A 17,508-nucleotide genomic window follows, 5' to 3' on the forward strand; every position below is an offset into this window, starting at 1 on the left:
TTCTTTCTTTTATTCTCATTAAATTCATGGACCTCTTTTGTGCCAAACAAGCCACTCTGAGATTGATATAGCCCTATATCCCTCAAACTTACAACCTGATGAGAAACTGACAGTACCATTTATTTGTTTGTTTGTTTGTTTGTTTGTTTGTTTATTGAGACAGGATTTCTTCATGTAGCTTTGGCTGTCCTAGAACTAGCTCTCTATGTAGACCAGGCTGGCCTCAAATTCACAGAGATTTGCTGGCCTCTGCCTCCCTAATGCTGGGATTAAAGATGTGTGCCACCACTGCCCAGCCAATACCATGCATTTAAATGCATGATAGGCTACCTTATTGAGGACATTAGGTAAGTGAAGACCAGCTCAAAGAATCAGGGTTATTAAGAGAACTACCACTTTAGACAATGGACCCAGGCTAACCTTTGAAGAAGTAAGTTTGTCAGACTTGCAAGGTGAGAAAAACATTCCACATAGGAAACAGCACTTTTACAACTTAGAGGAAGAAAGGGTTTATTTGGCTTATAGGTAACAGTCCACCATCGTGGGAGGCCAAGGCTGGAACTCAAGGCAGGCATCTGGAGACAGGAACTGAAGCAAAGACCACAGAGGAATGATTGCTACTAGCTTGCTTCCTCTGGCTCACTCAGTTACCTCTCTTATATAGCCAAGGCCCACCTGCCTAGGTATGGTTCAGCTTACAGTGGGCTGGGCCCTCCTACATCAATTCGTAATCAAGAAAATGCCCACAGATGTGCTCACAGATGAAGAAAGTTTCTTAATTAAAGTTCCTTCTTCCCAGATGTGTCTAGTTGAGATCTAACTTGAAGTTAACTATGACAAAAAGCATCTAAGAGGATGTGTTGGGAATTACTGGTAGATGAGAAATTCTCTTATTCAACATAACTAGTGTCAGTGAATCCAAGAGATTAGTTAAATATGTAATCATGATAGTTGGGTAAGTAGGTAGCTAGGACTTCAGATTTTTTATTTTAGCTAAAACATTTGCTAACATTTTATTCTAAGAATAAGAGCTTTTTATTTCTTTTTTTAAAGATTTATTTTTTATGTATACAGTGTTCTGCCTACATGTATGCCTGCAGGCCAGAAGAGGGCGCCAGATCTCATTACACATGGTTGTGAGCCACTATGTAGTTGCTGGGAATTGAATGCAGGACTTCTGGAAGATCAGCCAGTGCTCGTAACTGCTGAACCATCTCTCCAGCCCAACAAGAGCTTTTTATAAGCTCACCTTTACCTTCTGTAGTTTCCATAAAAACAGCAACTCTTTTCTCACACATATCACAGTAGAGCTCTTTTAGATTAGATTATATAATTAAAATTGTGAAATAACTCACACAAATAGCTTTTCAAGCATACTTGCATTTAATCAGGTAAACAATTTAACTTGGATCAAAAAATGTTGGAATATCCTAAACAATAGCTTGATGTTTATGTGGTTCTGTTGAATTTTGATCATTAGACAGTACCATTGTAGTGGTTTGATTTGCAATGTCTCCCATATACTAATGTATTGAGGGTTTGATTGACAGTCGATGGGCTTGGGGGAAGTGATAGGATTTTAAGGCTTTACTCTTGATGGATTCATAGTGCAATTGAATTGTTGGGTGGAAGAAACTAGGGGATAAGGCCTAATTGGAGAAAGTAGTTCACTAGGGATGTGTCCTTGAGAGCTGTATCTTGCTTTAGCTCTTCCCATTTTCCCTTTTCTCTGCTTCCTGGTATGATGTAAACTGCTGTGTTTATCCTCCCCATCATGATTGGCAAAACCTCTGAGACTATGCACTAAATTAAGTCTCTCCCTCCTTAGTTGTATATGCCAGGCAACTAATCATAGTAACAAAACTTCTGATTAATACAGTCAGTATATCTATGATAGAAAGTGGGAACCCACTAGAGGACTTTCCAACTCACTGAGACTAGAACCTAAAGACTACTTGGAACAGGAAATAGGCATGTGAAGTTAGAGAGATCAGATCATGCAAAATAATTTATTCAGCAATATTTAAATCATGGAGAATGTTTTGTTGTAGGGAAATGATGAGGTCACATTTTAGTTCAACAAAGATATTTGGGAAGCAAAGAATAGAGACTGGAAGATCAGTTAAGAGGCAACTGGTGTAATTCAAGTGAAAAACAATAATGGCCTATACTAGCAATGGAGAATAAGGAAAGTAGGTGCATTTGGGCTACTTATGAGTCTGTCTAGGCAAAATGTATAGCCAGTGCAAATTTGTCGTAGATGAGAACGTATGTCTTTTCTATTATAACAGGAATCTTTATCTTTATACACATCCATGTGCAGTATTTGGTTTGGAATACCTTTCCTATCTATTTTTACATGGAATTCTTGTTCACACTTCTCTTATTTTGGACTAATCATTTTCAGTATTGACTGAAACATATTAAGATCAGACATCTGTAGTTAATACTCACACCATGATTCAAAGGACATTCTCTTCCTACTTTTGACACGAGCACATTTTATGCTGATCTTTTTGCCCATGTTTGACCCTGGTTCCACACTTTGTCAGTCTGCTTCTTTGTTCTATTCTACCTTCCTGTATCATTCTTAGATTCCTTTGCTACTAAAATAATATCAAAAACTAGTGGAGTACAAACTGGATTTGTTTGTGAAGTTTAGTTCACTACCTCTTAAGTATAACTTCAGGTACCAAGTGAACCCTTCCAGTCTTCAGTTGCGTTCACAGTCCTTATCCTACTTTCTGTCCAACTTTCCCTCTGGCTCTAATTCAAACAGAGGATTATGTAGTTGACATCTCTCCCTACAGGTTTTCTCCTTTCTCTGTATTAGACGTTTGCATCAGCGCTGAGTATATTAACTAATTTTTGTGGTGGCCATACACTGTGAAACAAGTGATTTCACTCACCTGAGTGACCCCAAGATGACAAAAATTTATGTATTTAATTCATACCCCAGGAAGACATGTTTTTTGTGGGGTTAGTGACACTACTAATCATTCATTCTCCCTTTTTAGTTCTTAGCAAAATTAAGAAGAAGGATATATATGAAAAGGATAGTTCAACATCCAAAATATCCCCAAGAAAATGTTCTTTTTAAATAATATGTTGGCAGACATAGCTATATTAAGACTTAACACAACCTCTTTTAACCTTCCCCAGATCAGATGAGAATCTGAGGTCTTTGTGGGTATATAAAGGAAATGTGGCATCCAAGCTCTCAGGTTACTATAAGGATTTGTAGTCTGCTCCACGTTTCTTAGACAAGCACAACAGATGGGCCTTTATGCCTCCCCACCATTCAGTGGTCTTTTTTTGTTGTTGTTGTTTTGTTTTGTTTTTTTTTTTTGTTTTGTTTTGTTTTTTGGTTTTTCGAGACAGGGTTTCTCTGTAGTTTTGGAGCCTGTCCTGGACTAGCTCTGTAGACCAGGCTGGCCTCGAACTCACAGAGATCCACCTGCCTCTGCTTCCCGAGTGCTGGGATTACAGGCGTGCGCCACCACCACCACCTGGCCATTCAGTGGTCTTTTAAAGGAGGATAAAATAGAGGACCCAAACTATTCCAATATAGTTTTCTGTAGAGATACTCTGAGATGAAGGTATTGTGTATTTTCTTTCAAACATGGGTATTTAGAGAGTTCTACATCTATCCAAACCATTTTCTCTCTCAATTCTGTTGTTAACCTAGTTATCTATGGCATACCCAGGCCTGTCTCACACAAATTATGGGATGACTCTTTAAGTGGCCCCAAGTAGCTAAATGCTATGACCATGAAAGAAAATTTTGGTCCCAACTTTTCTACCAGGATCTACCCCAGTCTTCTCAGAATGGGCATTCTTCCTGCATACATACTATGTAGGGACTTGGAGCCATGAGGCCTTTTTCTAGGATGAAGCTCTGATGCATTAAAGAATGTCTGTAGGACTAGATAAGAATGACAATGTCTAACAGGAGAAGTCAGCTGGTTTAGAGTCTACCCATAGTGCCTGTTTTAAGATCTCAGTTCTCTATCATACCAACTCTATGGGCTTGCAATATCTGAAGATAGAAAAAAAAAGATATTGAGGTAATTGCCTCCCCTGGGAGATCAAGATGTGCTCTTTCCTGCCCCAGCCCCTGGCCTTTGACTCACATAGAATGATACCAGCTTAGCTGAACTTTGACAGTGCATCTTTTTCTTCCTAAGACTTCAGCAGTCTGCAAGATGCCATCCAGAACAGTCTCCAAGCACTATTCAAGATCCTAGCCATCCAAAAATCAGGAGAGTTGCATAAAATAGCTTTAGAGTGGGTGACCATCATGTATGGCCTGGGTGAGTATAGGGCTCTAATTGGATGGATGGATAGATGATGGATGGATGGATGGATGGAACCTGATGTAGACTGACCCAGAGGTATGGGGGTGACATGTAGACATTGGATAGAAGATATGAAGGACAGAGTAAGGACTTCCCATGCTCCTTCTTGGTTTAATGTGACAAGGTCTTTATTTCTAGCGAATGTTTTACTTCCTTTAATTGGGTCCCTGAGATCTGCTGAGCAGTATGTTTCTGTTGGGCTAGTGGGTCACTGGGGAGGTCAAGTATATGCTGAACCCCTTGGAGGTGTTAGGACCCTAGAATCTTCCTCAATTATTTTTCTAACTGCTTACACAGGTGCCCTACTGGAGGTATGGGTGGCTTTCCAGCAGAAATGGATTTTTCTAAATAAAGTCCTACATGAGATGCAGATCCAGTTTCCTGGTGCTGAGCTGGTAGGGAAGGACATTAAAGAAGGTGGGCAAAGTATCAGGGCTCTGAGTAGAAGAGTAGAGCTGTAACATTACCCCTCACTTATCACCTTTCTTACCACAGAATGCCCGTTTCAAGGTCATGGATGATCAGTATCGGACCCTAATGCGAATCTCTGTAGCTGATCCAATGGTTCTGTCACTTATAGTGCCCAATGCCAAGAGGAGCCCTTACTTCCAAGGTCAGCATCTACAACAACTACTGAAAGCAGGATCTGTGGAGCTGGAGACCATTATCGTAGCTCTGGAGGATGTCCTCTATGGGGTATGTGCCCACTTCCCCCGCCTTTTCTTCCTCAGTGACAGTGAACTGGTGGCCCTCCTTGCTGCCCCTCTAGAGACCTGTGAGGCCCAGTCATGGGCACAGCGCTGCTTTCCTCACATTAAAGCTGTGAACTTCAGGTCCAACCCAAGTGATGAAAAAAATAAGAATGGTCAGGAGTCCAACACAGCGACTACACAGACCCCAGAGGAGACAATTGCTGTGCGAGGGGCATATGGAGAGAAAGTGAAGCTTCAAGGTCCTCTTCCTCTGCATCCAGATCTTCCTAAGTGGCTAGCCTCTTTGGAGAAGTGTCTGCGTTTTGTAATGGTGAACTTGCTGCAGAACTGTGTGGCCTCCCGCCTTGCTCAAGGCCCATCCCTAGTTAATGCATTGAAGGCACTGCCTCAACAAAGACAGGTGCCCATGCAACTATATGTCCAGCACTGGCTAGATGCAGTCCAGGTTTTTCCATGGCAGTGCATACTGGTGGCAGAGGAGGTAGTGTGGTGTGCTGAGATGGAGGAGGCTCTGTTTGAAAGGAGGACCATGCGCACGACTCACATACATGTACACAAGCTGGAGGTACTGGTGCAATTTTTACGTACTCAGAGGAGCTCCCAGGGTGAGCAACCTCTGCCTTCTGTTCTCCAGACTAGCCTATTCAGTACCCTGCTGGTCATGGCAGTGACTCATCGAGATATAGCACAACTCCTGGAGAAGCACCAGGTCAGTGATCTGACAGACTTCCACTGGGTCCGCCAACTTAAGTATCACCTGGGTTCATCTCACTTGAACCCCCAAAGCCCCCTGCAGTGTCTTAAGTCTATTGCATCTGCTGATCCCTCTATGTCACCAGCTGTATGCTGGATAGATGTGCTTGGCCGGTCCTTCATATACAATTATGAGTACCTGGGGCCCAAACTGGGTCCTCTACCCAGCCTGATTCATGAGCGGCAAGTGTTGCTTCTCTTATTAGCTCTGGAGGAGGTGGCCTGTGGGGCCCTACTGGGCCGGGATGGTTTGGGCAAGACAGAAATGGTGAATAGCCTGGCATGGACCCTGGGCCGACAGCTGGTAATGATGCCCTGCTTGCCCCAGATAGAGTTCCGATGCCTGAGCAATTACCTGAATGGTGCGCTTCAGGGTGGGGCCTGGCTGCTGTTGGAGAATGCTCACCAGCTACCTTCTAGCTTGCTCTCTGCCTTGGGACAGCGTCTGGATGAAATCCACCATCTTTATGGCCCACTGTACCAGAAAGCTTCCAAAAACATCAGTACCATAAACCCTACAAGGCCCCTGTTCCTTGGTTCTGGTTTCTTTGAGAAGCATCATGTATTCATGCGCCTTGGCTATGGCTGTTTCCTGACATTTCGTTCCCTGAGCCTTGATGTGCCTGCTAATCTGCACCTGCTACTACGTCCTGTGGCATTGGCACTGCCTGACCTGCAGCGAGTGGCAGAACTTAACCTGCTGGGAGCAGGGGTGCGGGATGCCTCCCGAATGGCTGCTCGCCTATCCAAATTCTTCTCCCTAGAGCGTGAGATAGTGTCTGGGACTTTGCCCTGCCGCTTGCCACTGCTCAAGCAGGTACTAGAAGACACAATACAGACACTAAATGCAACTGAGGAAGAAAACAATTCCCAGCAGCCCCACAACTTAGCTGCCCCTGAGGAGGCTGCCCTACTGCATGCCCTGTTGCATTCACCACTGTTCAGCATCCTTGATGGGCTCCGCCTACAAAAGCTCCGAGAGCTGCTCTGTGGGATTTTCCCTAATGCTAGCAATGTGTTGGCAGAACCTGTGGCCCATAGACTGACGAGGTCAGTAGTGGTAGAAGAACTCCAGCAGGTAGGCCTGCTTCCCACCCCTAACACACTGATGTGTCTGGAGCAGCTCAGTCAGGCCCTGAGCCGCGCTTCTGGTATTCTGCTCCTGGGCCCTGCGGGCAGTGGCAAAAGTACTTGTTGGAAGAGCCTACTTAAGATTCAGAATCGGCTGGCAGCTATGGAACAATCCTCAACCCAGGGTTTCCAGTCTGTGGAAATTGCCCACCTGTATCCTAGTGTGCTCAGCTCCCAAGAATTCCTAGGGTGGTCAGAGGGTCCCTCCTGGCACTATGGCATCTTCCCCAAGCTTCTTCATGCTGCCCCTCATGGTAAGAGTGTGGGCTCAGAAGAGCAGTCAGAGCAATTCACAGGGATTCAGCTATGGATAGTGTGTGATGGGGCCCCTAACTCTACATGGTTAGACTCCATTACTTGCCTCCTAAGTGACCCTCCCCAGCTGAGTCTCCCTAATGGTCAACAGATAGCACGACCCCTGAGGACCTTTTTCTTGATAGAGGTGGCAGAGGCAGCAGGCATGTCTCCTACAGTGGTAGGCAGGTGTGCTCTAGTCTGGTGTTGTGGAGATCAGACTTGGCAGTGCATGCTTAATGTCTTGATGGCATCCCTGCCCCATGAATACCACCTGCAGCAAGAGACAATCATTGAGCTCAACCACATCGCTGAAGTACTGGTGCCTGCAGTGTTCCGATTCCTTACCCGCATAGGTGCCAGTTCTCTGCTACAGGTACATGGGCATCAGACTGTTTGCCCAGGTGTGGCAGAAGTCACCAGCCTGGCTCTCATCTTGCGTGCTCTACTTGACCCCCATCTACGCTTATATGAAGAAGAGAAGCCGCATGACCAAGGTAGGGAGGTAGAAAGGTTGGCTTTTGAGAGAGCTGGGATCTTAAGGGTAACTGGTTATACCTGAGCCAGAAGCATGGTTTCCTTGGTGAAGTTGGTCCAGGGAACTAAAAGTGAAGAGAGGTAATGTAGTCCATCTCTGTTTTCCCCTCTGTCTTCTTTTTCTGTGGATTCCTATTCTGACCATGGTGACCATTGCAGAGGACTTTAGTGGCAGCGATCTTGCAACCCAAAGCTTCAAATCTTCAAAAAGCAGGAGCCAGTCTGACAGTGACAATGCAAATAAAAAGCAGAGGAGGCATTTGCTGGCTATCAGCAGCTTTCTTTTTGCCACAATCTGGGGCTTTGGAGCCCACCTTCCCTCCAGGTACCACAAGAATGGAAAGTATAGTGTACAAAAGAGCAGAGGTAGACTGGTAATTAAAATTCATGGGGCATTGCAGTGGGGATATGGTGGAATATATGAATGTCATAGATGGAACTTGCATTACTATCTGACTCTTGCCTGTATGTCCTCTGAGTAGGCACTGGCCTCTCTTTGATAACTTCATGAAGAATTCTATTAGTTCCTTGTCCAACTACCCTGAGCCACCTCCTTCAGCCTTGGTGTTTGATCTACATGTAAACCTTGAAGACGGGACACTGGTCCCCTTTGCTGGCCATTACCTAAGCAGCTGTGTCAAAGGAAATCTGGGTACTTTCCAGCCCTCTTCCCAGGTATGAAGACACTGAAGAAATGGTTTGGGTTGAGACTTAAGGAGCTATGCTAGAGGGTAGCCCATCTTTGAGGTCCTCCTGTGGCCCACCTGTTCCCATACTCAAGTGTTTTCACAATTACAAGAATATACAACCTGGTTTTTTAAGCACAGCTTTAAGATAATTTTCCTAGAATTAATTTTCGGCTTGATTGCTGTCCTATCTGGCACCGGCACAGTAAGTCCTGCTCCTATCCTGCAGACTGAACGGCTTTTGTATATGGTGGACCTGCTTCTATCAAATGGACATCCAGTGCTGCTTGCTGGAGAGATTGCCACAGGGAAGTCAGCTTTTGTGGAGGTGCTAGTGGAGCCAAATCACCCTTCCATTCACAGCCCCATTCACCCTGCTTTAAGTTCTATGCACCTTCGTCACCTGCTGAGCAGAGGAGTCCATGGCCAACCACAAGCCGGCTTTTTTGGGTTTTACCAGGAATCCAAAGGCTCACTCCTTTTCCTGATGGAAGATCTACACCTGGCTGCTTCTGGTGAGGAGATGGGAGGAGGAAATGAAGGGAAAGCTACTGTTAGCTTACACTAAAATCCATGGCAATCTTCATTGATTCAAACATCTGCCTACAGATCAAACTTCAGTATTTTTTTTTTTAGTATTGTTGTCTAATTGTACATGATCTCTGAGCAAGCACATCCACTCTCAAAGCTTCATCCACCATCTCTTTGCTTTAACTGGTAATTTCTATTTCCAAATCAGACACCTCTCTTAAACATAGACCTATTTATCTAATTATCTGCTATACATTTCTACCTTGATACCACCAGAACTAGCCCTGGTCTCATCGTGCCCTTCCAAATTGCTTCTGTGTCTCTGAGCAACAGATACCACCATCCAACCAGTTGCTTAAGCTATAACTCTTTTTTAAAAAATAACATTTAGTATGTGTGTGCATGCATGACACAGAGAATGCTGATGTCAAAACATATGGAGGTCAGAAGAGAAACTTGAGTCCTCTCCTACCATGTGGGGGCCAGGGATCGAACTCAGGTCACCAGGTTCAGTTGCAAGTACCCTTACCCACTAAGCCATGTCATTAGCCCCCAAGACAGGACTCTTGTTGAAGTCTCTTTATCCTTGACTAATGTCTACTCCAATGTTTATCAATTCTGTCTCTTAAATATCATGGGAATCTTTGCACACACTTCTTAGTTTAGAGGTAGACAATCATTACTTGGAATGTTGACAGCTCCACTGTGAAGCCTTTTGTGACTAGGCATTCTCTGGCTTCTATAGTCTGCTCTCATTGACTCAACAAGTAGCCCCTTGGAATGCTGTCCTCTTCTCCCTTGCCTTAGCTTATTTGGCAAAAATCCTATTTATTCTTTCCAAGTCATCAAAGACTGTAGAATCTCCAAGAAGCTTGAGACCCAGGCTGGGTTAGATATCCATCCTAAACTGTATACAGGTTAACAATCTCATTTTATGATTACATACACATTTGTCCTTTTGTCACATTCAGAGCTACATGATGGCATGAATCTGTCTCATTCATTTTAGTAGACAGAATAGGAGCTAAATGCCCAATAAGCATTTGTAGAAGAAGAGATAATAAAAGAAAAGGGGGAGGGGAATTGAGTGAAAGTTTGAGATATTGAAATTCAAATTTCCAAAATGTGCTACCTCCAGAAGGCAGGTTCTACATGTGGCATGAGAAAAAGCATGACTAAAGTTTAAATAGAAGTTGTTGGAGTCAAGGAAGTCAGTAGGCTGACGTACTGGGTAGCTTGTTCAATCAGATATTGAAGTCTGTTATGGTATATAGAAAACTTGAGCCAGGTGTATTAATACTATTAAAAACTGAGAGGTAAAATGTATTGAATACTATGTCTTACATGCTTAATGTTTTTTGTTTTGTTTGTTTGTTTGTTTGAGACAGGATTTCTCTGTGTAACAGCCTTTGCTATCCTGGAATTAGCTTTGTAGACCAAGCTGACCTCGAACTCGCAGAGATCTATATGCCTATGCTTCCCAAGTACTGGGATTAAAGTGTGCCATCTCTACCTGGTTTCATTATCCTCAATGTTTACAAAAGCATAGAAAGATTAGAGATTTATTTATTTGTTTGTTTATTTTTCTGTGTATGATTGTTTGCCTGCATGTATGTATGTATATGGACCACATGCATGCTTGGTGCCCGTGAAAGCTAGAAAGGGGCATCAGAGCCCCTGGAATTAGAGTTGCAGACTGTTGTGAGCTGCCGTGTGAATGTTAGAAATAGAAACTTGGTCCTCTGGAAGAGCAGCCAGTACTCTTAAACACTGAGTCATCTCTCCAGTCCCAGGTGGAGATTTTTGTAAAATGATGATTTTTAAAGAGAAATAAGTTCAGACTGGGGAGAGTGTTAGGAAGCTGGAGAGATGGCTCAGTGTTTAAGAGCTCTTCCTGCTCTTCCAGAGGACCTGAGTTCAGTCTCAGCACCCACACTGGGCAGCTCACAACCACCTGTAACTACAACTCCAGGAGAACTGATGCTCTATTCTGGCCTTTTGGGGTGCTCATATTCACAGACAGACAGACAGACAGACAGACAGACACACACACACACACACACACACACACACACACACACAAAATAAATAAATAAATAAATAAACAAATAAATAAATAAATAAACAAACAAATTTTTATAACTTGTTTGAGACACCCTAGCTATTAAGTACCAAGATTAATATTAAAATCCAATTCTATTTTGCTCGAAACCTGACAATTCTTTTCAACTATGTTTTGTCCGTTATGAATTTAAATAGTAATTAAGGTGTCAGTAGATAATAAAAGGAATAAAAGCAGATCTAGTAAGATAGATGAATATATAGATGATACATTTCAGCTAAGAAAAGACAAGTAGGAGGACTAAAAACATTGCAAACAATATGAAAAGTGACAAATATTAGAGCTGCTAGTGTGAAAAAGTGTCTTTGGGTGACAGCCACCAATACATTTCCTACAAAATGTTAAGAAAGAAAGAAAAAAATGTGTCTCACTATCAAGAAGAAGCAACAAGCTGGGCATGGTGGCACCTGCCTGTAATTGCAGCCTTCAGGAAGCTGCAGTAGGAAGATAGGAAGATCATGGGCCATCCTGGGCTACACAATAAGACTCGGCCAGAAAGAGGAGGGAGAAGGTAGAGGGGAAGAGGAGTTTCATAGAAACTGACCCTGGCATGATATTCGTGTTAGATTTAGCAGGCAAGTACTTTAGAGCAACTATTAAAGTATTTAAGGGGCTGGAGAGCTGGTTCAGCAGTTAAGATCACTTGCTGCTTTTCCAGAGGACTCAGGTTTAATTCCCAACATCCATGCGGCAGCTCACAACCATCTGTAACTTAAGCTCCAGAGGGTCTGACAACCTCTTCTCACCTCTGTGAGTACCAAGCATGTATGTGGTACACATATATATGCAGGAAAAACATTCATACATGTAATATAAATAAATCTAAAATTTATTCAAGGGTGCTTGAGAGATGACTCTGTGGTTAAGAGCATTAGTTGCTCTTTCAGAGGACCTGGATTAATTCCTAGCATTCACATAGCAGTGCACAACTACTTCTAACTCCAGCTCCAGGGAATCTGATGCCCTTTTCTGGCCTCTGCTAGAACCTGCACATACATGGCATATGTTCACATAAACGTACACATAGACATAAATAAATAAAATCTTAAAAAGAAATGCTAAATGACTTTGTTCAGCAGAGTGGCAGTGGTAACTTAATGGAAACCAGACATTCAGACAAGAGTTAACAGCATCAAAAATAATTGTTGTGGTTGCATATAAACAACTGTCATTTTTCTTTCTGTACTTTCCTTAGAAGATAGCTGGTAGTCAAAACAAATACAATGATGTTGTTAGTATGGTTGAATGTAGGTAGAAGTAAAAGTGGGGGGAAAAATTGTATTACAATATTGTTGTTTTCTTGTATTTACCTGAGGCACAAATGAAACACCTGTCCCTAAATAAAGTACATGGATAAACATTATTTGGAAAAGCCAAAGCCTGGGACTAACCTAAATGCTCCCTCCATGTATCACTGATGGATCTACAAATGGTGGCATTCTCATAGTGGAATATTTTACTGATATATAAAAACATATGAATGTCAAATGCAGGCAAAGTGAAAGAAAACAGATATGACTAAGTAGCTACTATGTGATTCTATTTATACAAACTTCTAGAAGAAGCATAGTTGACAGTGATAGAATCAGTTCAGAGAGCAATGAATGCAAGGTAGGAGAAGGGGGTAGAGGAACACACAGGTGCTTTCAGGGCTTATGAAATCTATAGCTTTAAAATGGTGGTTTATAGAGGTGTCTACATTGTCAGAACTCCATGATACATTTAGACCTATTTTGTTTTGTGTAAATCACTGTTTTCTCTTTTTTGTTTTTAGATTAGGACGTAAAATACTGGATTTCATTATGGTATTTTCATGCATATGTGTCTTTATACTTTGTTCTCAACTCCCTACCTCCCTCCTCATTCTCCTCGCCTCCCTCATGTAAATCACCTCTTAAAGTCATTTAAGATTTTAAGCACATGAATTGTGAACCAAAGGCTGTGGTGCCCCCAGCTGGATCAGGCCCTCTGGATAAGCGAGACAGTTGAGTGGCTTGGACTGTTTAGGAGGCATCCAGACTGTGGGACCAGGACCTGTCCTCAGTGCATGAGCTGGCTGTTTGGAACCTGGGGCTTACACAGGGATACTTTGTTCAGCCTAGAAGGAGGGGACTGGACCTGCCTGTACTGAATCCACCAAGTTTAAATGAATCCCCAGGGGAGTCTTGGCCCTGGAGGACATGGGAATGGAGGGGGCGGGCTGGGGGGAAGGTGGGGGTGGAGGAGGGAGTGGGGAGGACAGGGGAACCCATGGCTGATATGTAAAATTAAAACACAAATATAATTTTAAATTTTATTTATTCATGTGTGTGTGTGTGTGTGTGTGTGTGTGTGTGTGTGTGTGTGTGTGTATACAGGTGCACCTTGTGCCACAGCGTGTATGTAGAGGTCAAAGAACAACTTTCTTTGATTCTCTTTCACCTTCTGAGGCAGCAGGACCTCTCTTGCTCCACTGCTGTGCTGTGTACTCCAGGCTAGCTGGCCCACAGCTTCCCTGCAATTCTCCTGGTCCTACCTCCCATCTCTCAGTGTGCTGGGATTACAAATACACCTGGCTGTTTTACATGGGTTCCAGGGATTGAATTCTAGTTGTCAGGCTTGTTTGGCTAATACTCATACTCACTGAGTCATCACCTTGGTCTTTTATTTATTTTGTGGGGGGGAGAAGTGGGGGGAAGGGTTCTCATGTAGTCCAGGTTGGCCCTGAAGCCACTATGTAGCCATAGGTGGCCTTGAACTCTTGATCCATCTGTCTCTATTACCCAAGTGCTGGATCAAAGCATAGGTGTGATATAACTGTGCATTCTCTAATGGAGATGATTTGCACTTACTTTTTTTAAATTTTTTTCAAGACAGGGTTTCTCTATGTAGTTTTGGTGCCTGTCCTGGATCTTGCTCTGTAGACCAGGCTGGTCTTGAACTCACAGAGATCCACCTGGCTTTGCCTCCCTAGTGCTGGGATTAAAGGCGCCACCACCACCACCCAGCTGATTTGCACTTTCTAATTAAGATCTGACTCAGTTTCCAACCATCTCAGCTTACAAATCTTATTACAATATTCATTTCCTTCAGGCAATGAATAGGTAGGATCTAGGGGAGGAGAGAGAAGACATCATTTAGGAATGTGTGGAGAGAGAGCAACTTGCTCAGAAGTTACCAAGTGCCAAAATGTCAGATACCCAGAATTCCTTTAGAACTTTGTGTGCTGGAAAAAAAGGAAGCAGGGATGGGCGGTACACTGGGATACTTTCATGTGGACTTGCACATGCCCTCAATGCTGATCTTAATGTTTTACAGACCCAGAGAAGAGCTGCCAGCCAGTGCTAGAGACCCTGCGCCAGGCAATGGAAGGCACCATCTATGCCCGAAACACCTTAGAATTACAGACCCTACAGCCTACAGTCAACTTCCTTGCCACTGCTACAGTACCAGGCTACTCTGAGCGCCCACTCTGTCCACGTCTCTTCCGACTCTTCACAGTGCTGGCCCTGGACAACATGACCCAGGACACCCTTTTGAGCAGGCACGTACCTAGTATCCAAGCCTGGCTTGAACGCTTCCCTTCAGTGGAGCGGGAGCACACTCTGGCCAGAGCCCTTGTGAGGGCTTCAGTGGAGGCTTGGGAGGCTGTGTGCAACTGCTTCATGCCTTCACCTCTCCGCCCACATTACCGATTTTCCCTGCATTCTGTGAGCCACATTCTGGGAAGCCTGCAGCTGCTGCCTACCAGAATGGGCTCACGAAGTTTTGTAGATGTTTTTCATCACCAGGAGCACCTGCGCCGGGTGTCTGGCCTGCGTGGAACTCGCCTGACTATCATGATGTCTATGCGCATCATAGTGCGTCTTTGGTTACATGAGGCACAAAGAACGTTTTGTGACCGGCTGGACAGTGAAAAGGAACGTTCCCATTGTGCTAAGCTGCTTCTAGAAGTAGCTCAGAATGTCTTCTGTTGTGGGCCAGAGGCTCAGCCCTTGGTCAAGGACTATGAGGAGGAGGTGGAGGAGGAGAAAGTACCCGAAGTAGAATCTGAAGGAGAAATAGCCCAGTGGGAGGACTTAAGCAACAGTGGCAGTGAATCAGAGGACGAAGAGGATGCGTATGGCATTCAGGCCACGACAGGCTCATTACTCAGTGATAGCAGTGTAGCACCATTCTCCATAAGGTCAGTAAACAAGGAGAACACAGAAAGTGTGAGTCAGATGGCTGAGCAGGAGGAAGACAAAAGGGCTCCTAGTGGTAAGCTCCACGCAGGAACACCCAAGAGTGAGTGGCAGGCAGTATCCCAGGTGGACTTAATTTTACCCTTGTTGCTGCCTATGCTGCTGCTCTATCCCCAGGAGAAGCCCTCAGACCTGGTGTTCAGTCTGGAACTTACACTGGGATCTAACTTTGAGAATACCAACTTGTACTTGGAACGGCAGTGGGAAAACCTGGAAAAGCAGTTGGCTGCCTCAGCTGTTCGACTGAAGCTGAACCCCCACCTTGCTCAGTGCCACTTGATGACCCAGCATGTGGCTCGCCTGGTCCGAGTTCTGGCTAGGCCCAGGCAGCATGGCCTACTGCTCTCAATGGCTCCAGGTACTGGGCGCCATACAGCCATCAGCCTGGCTTCTAGCATTTGCCAGGCTCACTTCTTTCATTTGCCATCTGAGTCCGAGGAAGCTATTTTCCAATGTCTCCGAGATGCCAGCTGGTATGCTGGAATATTAAACCAGCCAGTGGCTCTTCTGGTGCCTGAGAATGTGAACGTTGCTATCCTTCACCGACTGGTGGCCCTGGCAACCTCAGGTAGCTTCCCTGATCAATACACAGAGGCAGATCTGGATAACATCGAAGAACATCTCCCCAAGGAGAACCTTGTGGTCAAACTTATCATTAAGAAGGACACAATATTGCACAGGTAAGGCCCAGAACCCATCTATGTCAGCTCTGCTTTTACTCTTTCCTGGACAAAAAGATGAGAAAAAGCAATAGGCTGCCATGAGAACTCTGAAGATGTGGGCTAAAGGGTCAGGGTTGGAACAAGGGTCTGGATGTGTAAATAGGTCTAAAGGAAGATGACAGCTGAGTCCCTGACTTGTAGGTTCTACCAGCAAGTGTGCAACAACTTGCATATGTTCTTCTTGGTGGGAGATGACCAAGCCCAAAAGCAGCTGCCCTCCACCCTTCTCCTGAGGCTCCTCCAACTGGCCACTGCCTGTGTTGACCGCTATGAACCCTGGGACCAAGCTTCCCTGGTCCGGATTGCCCAGTCCCACCTAGAGAATGTTCAAAGTCTACCTCTTGATGATGGTGAGCCACTTTTCATTTGTTCCTCCCACTCATCCCAACCAGCTAGTGAGAGTTACTGCCTGGAGTGGTCTCTTTGATCCTCTTGATCTGACATCTCACTCTTCTCCCTCTCCTTGCTTTCTGACTAATATTTTCTGCTTCCTTTCCTTTCTCATTCCCCTCCAATCCTACAAGGCCAGACCAAAACTATATCCATTGCAGGCTCCTTGAAGTGCCCAGATATCAAGACTTTAATTCCCAATGTGGCCAAAATCATGGCTCTCATCCATCTTTCATCTGCCTATTACCATCAGCACATGTGCCCTGAATTGCCACTTGTCACCCCCAAGACATTCCTAGACTTCTTGGATATGTTCCTACTGCTACAGCAGCAGATGGTCCTGAAGATGAGAATGAGGGCCCAGCGGTAAGCATCCCCTCCCTGCAGTTTGCTTCTGTCTGCTCTCTCTTGAGTCCACTCACTGGTATATTGTGTTTCTAGTATCCACTCTGCCCTGAAGACTCTAAGGCTGCTGGTTGAGAGGCAAAGCACCCAAACTAACCTGGTAACTGACCTGGAAAAGGAGCTGAAGGGCTCCTACAAGGTAAAGAGGGAGAAGACTGTGAGATTTCCATGGCTGTGTCAAAGCAAGAGAACAAAAAGGGGGGATAGTGCAGAACCAGCCTAAGCGAACCTTGGTTCTTGTTTCTTTTAGTCTTCTTTTCTCTGGAGTATCTCTCTAATTCCTGGTGTCTCTTCCGTTAGAGCCCAGGGCCCAAAGTTTCCCAAGATACAGCTCAGACTAGATTGACATTTCTAATACAGAAATCTCAAGTGTCTGCCCCTGGGTTCCTTTAATGCCTTGACTCAGTACAGTTTGGTATGCCCCCGAGATTCCTAGATTCCTTATCCTCTTCCTTGGAATTCATGACATTCATCTGCTTTCCCCCTCCATATCACTTAGTTTGTACCTTTCTTCCAAAAAGCACCAAATGTATAAGGCTGTGGTGAACAATGAGAAAATGTGGATGAGTAATGCAAACAGGAGGAAATATATACTATAGCAAAGAAACAGAATAATATTTATTTATTATTTATTTAAATTTTT

General features: G+C 44.2%; 1 protein-coding gene across 1 annotated transcript in view; it reads left to right on the forward strand.

Annotated features, from left to right (window-relative positions):
- Dnhd1 (dynein heavy chain domain 1) overlaps window positions 1–17,508 on the forward strand; it is a 77,679-nt gene that overhangs the window by 44,812 nt on the left and 15,359 nt on the right. Inside the window, exons 21-30 of the mRNA XM_036188379.1 lie at window positions 4,188–4,313; window positions 4,656–4,753; window positions 4,854–7,746; window positions 7,946–8,111; window positions 8,269–8,461; window positions 8,702–8,987; window positions 14,423–16,028; window positions 16,212–16,420; window positions 16,622–16,826; window positions 16,902–17,004. Coding sequence (XP_036044272.1) covers window positions 4,188–4,313; window positions 4,656–4,753; window positions 4,854–7,746; window positions 7,946–8,111; window positions 8,269–8,461; window positions 8,702–8,987; window positions 14,423–16,028; window positions 16,212–16,420; window positions 16,622–16,826; window positions 16,902–17,004 — 5,885 coding nt within the window. The remainder of the gene's footprint in view (window positions 1–4,187; window positions 4,314–4,655; window positions 4,754–4,853; window positions 7,747–7,945; window positions 8,112–8,268; window positions 8,462–8,701; window positions 8,988–14,422; window positions 16,029–16,211; window positions 16,421–16,621; window positions 16,827–16,901; window positions 17,005–17,508) is intronic.

The sequence above is a fragment of the Onychomys torridus genome, chromosome 1 (genome assembly GCF_903995425.1).
Source record: "Onychomys torridus chromosome 1, mOncTor1.1, whole genome shotgun sequence".
Lineage (NCBI taxonomy): Eukaryota > Metazoa > Chordata > Mammalia > Rodentia > Cricetidae > Onychomys > Onychomys torridus.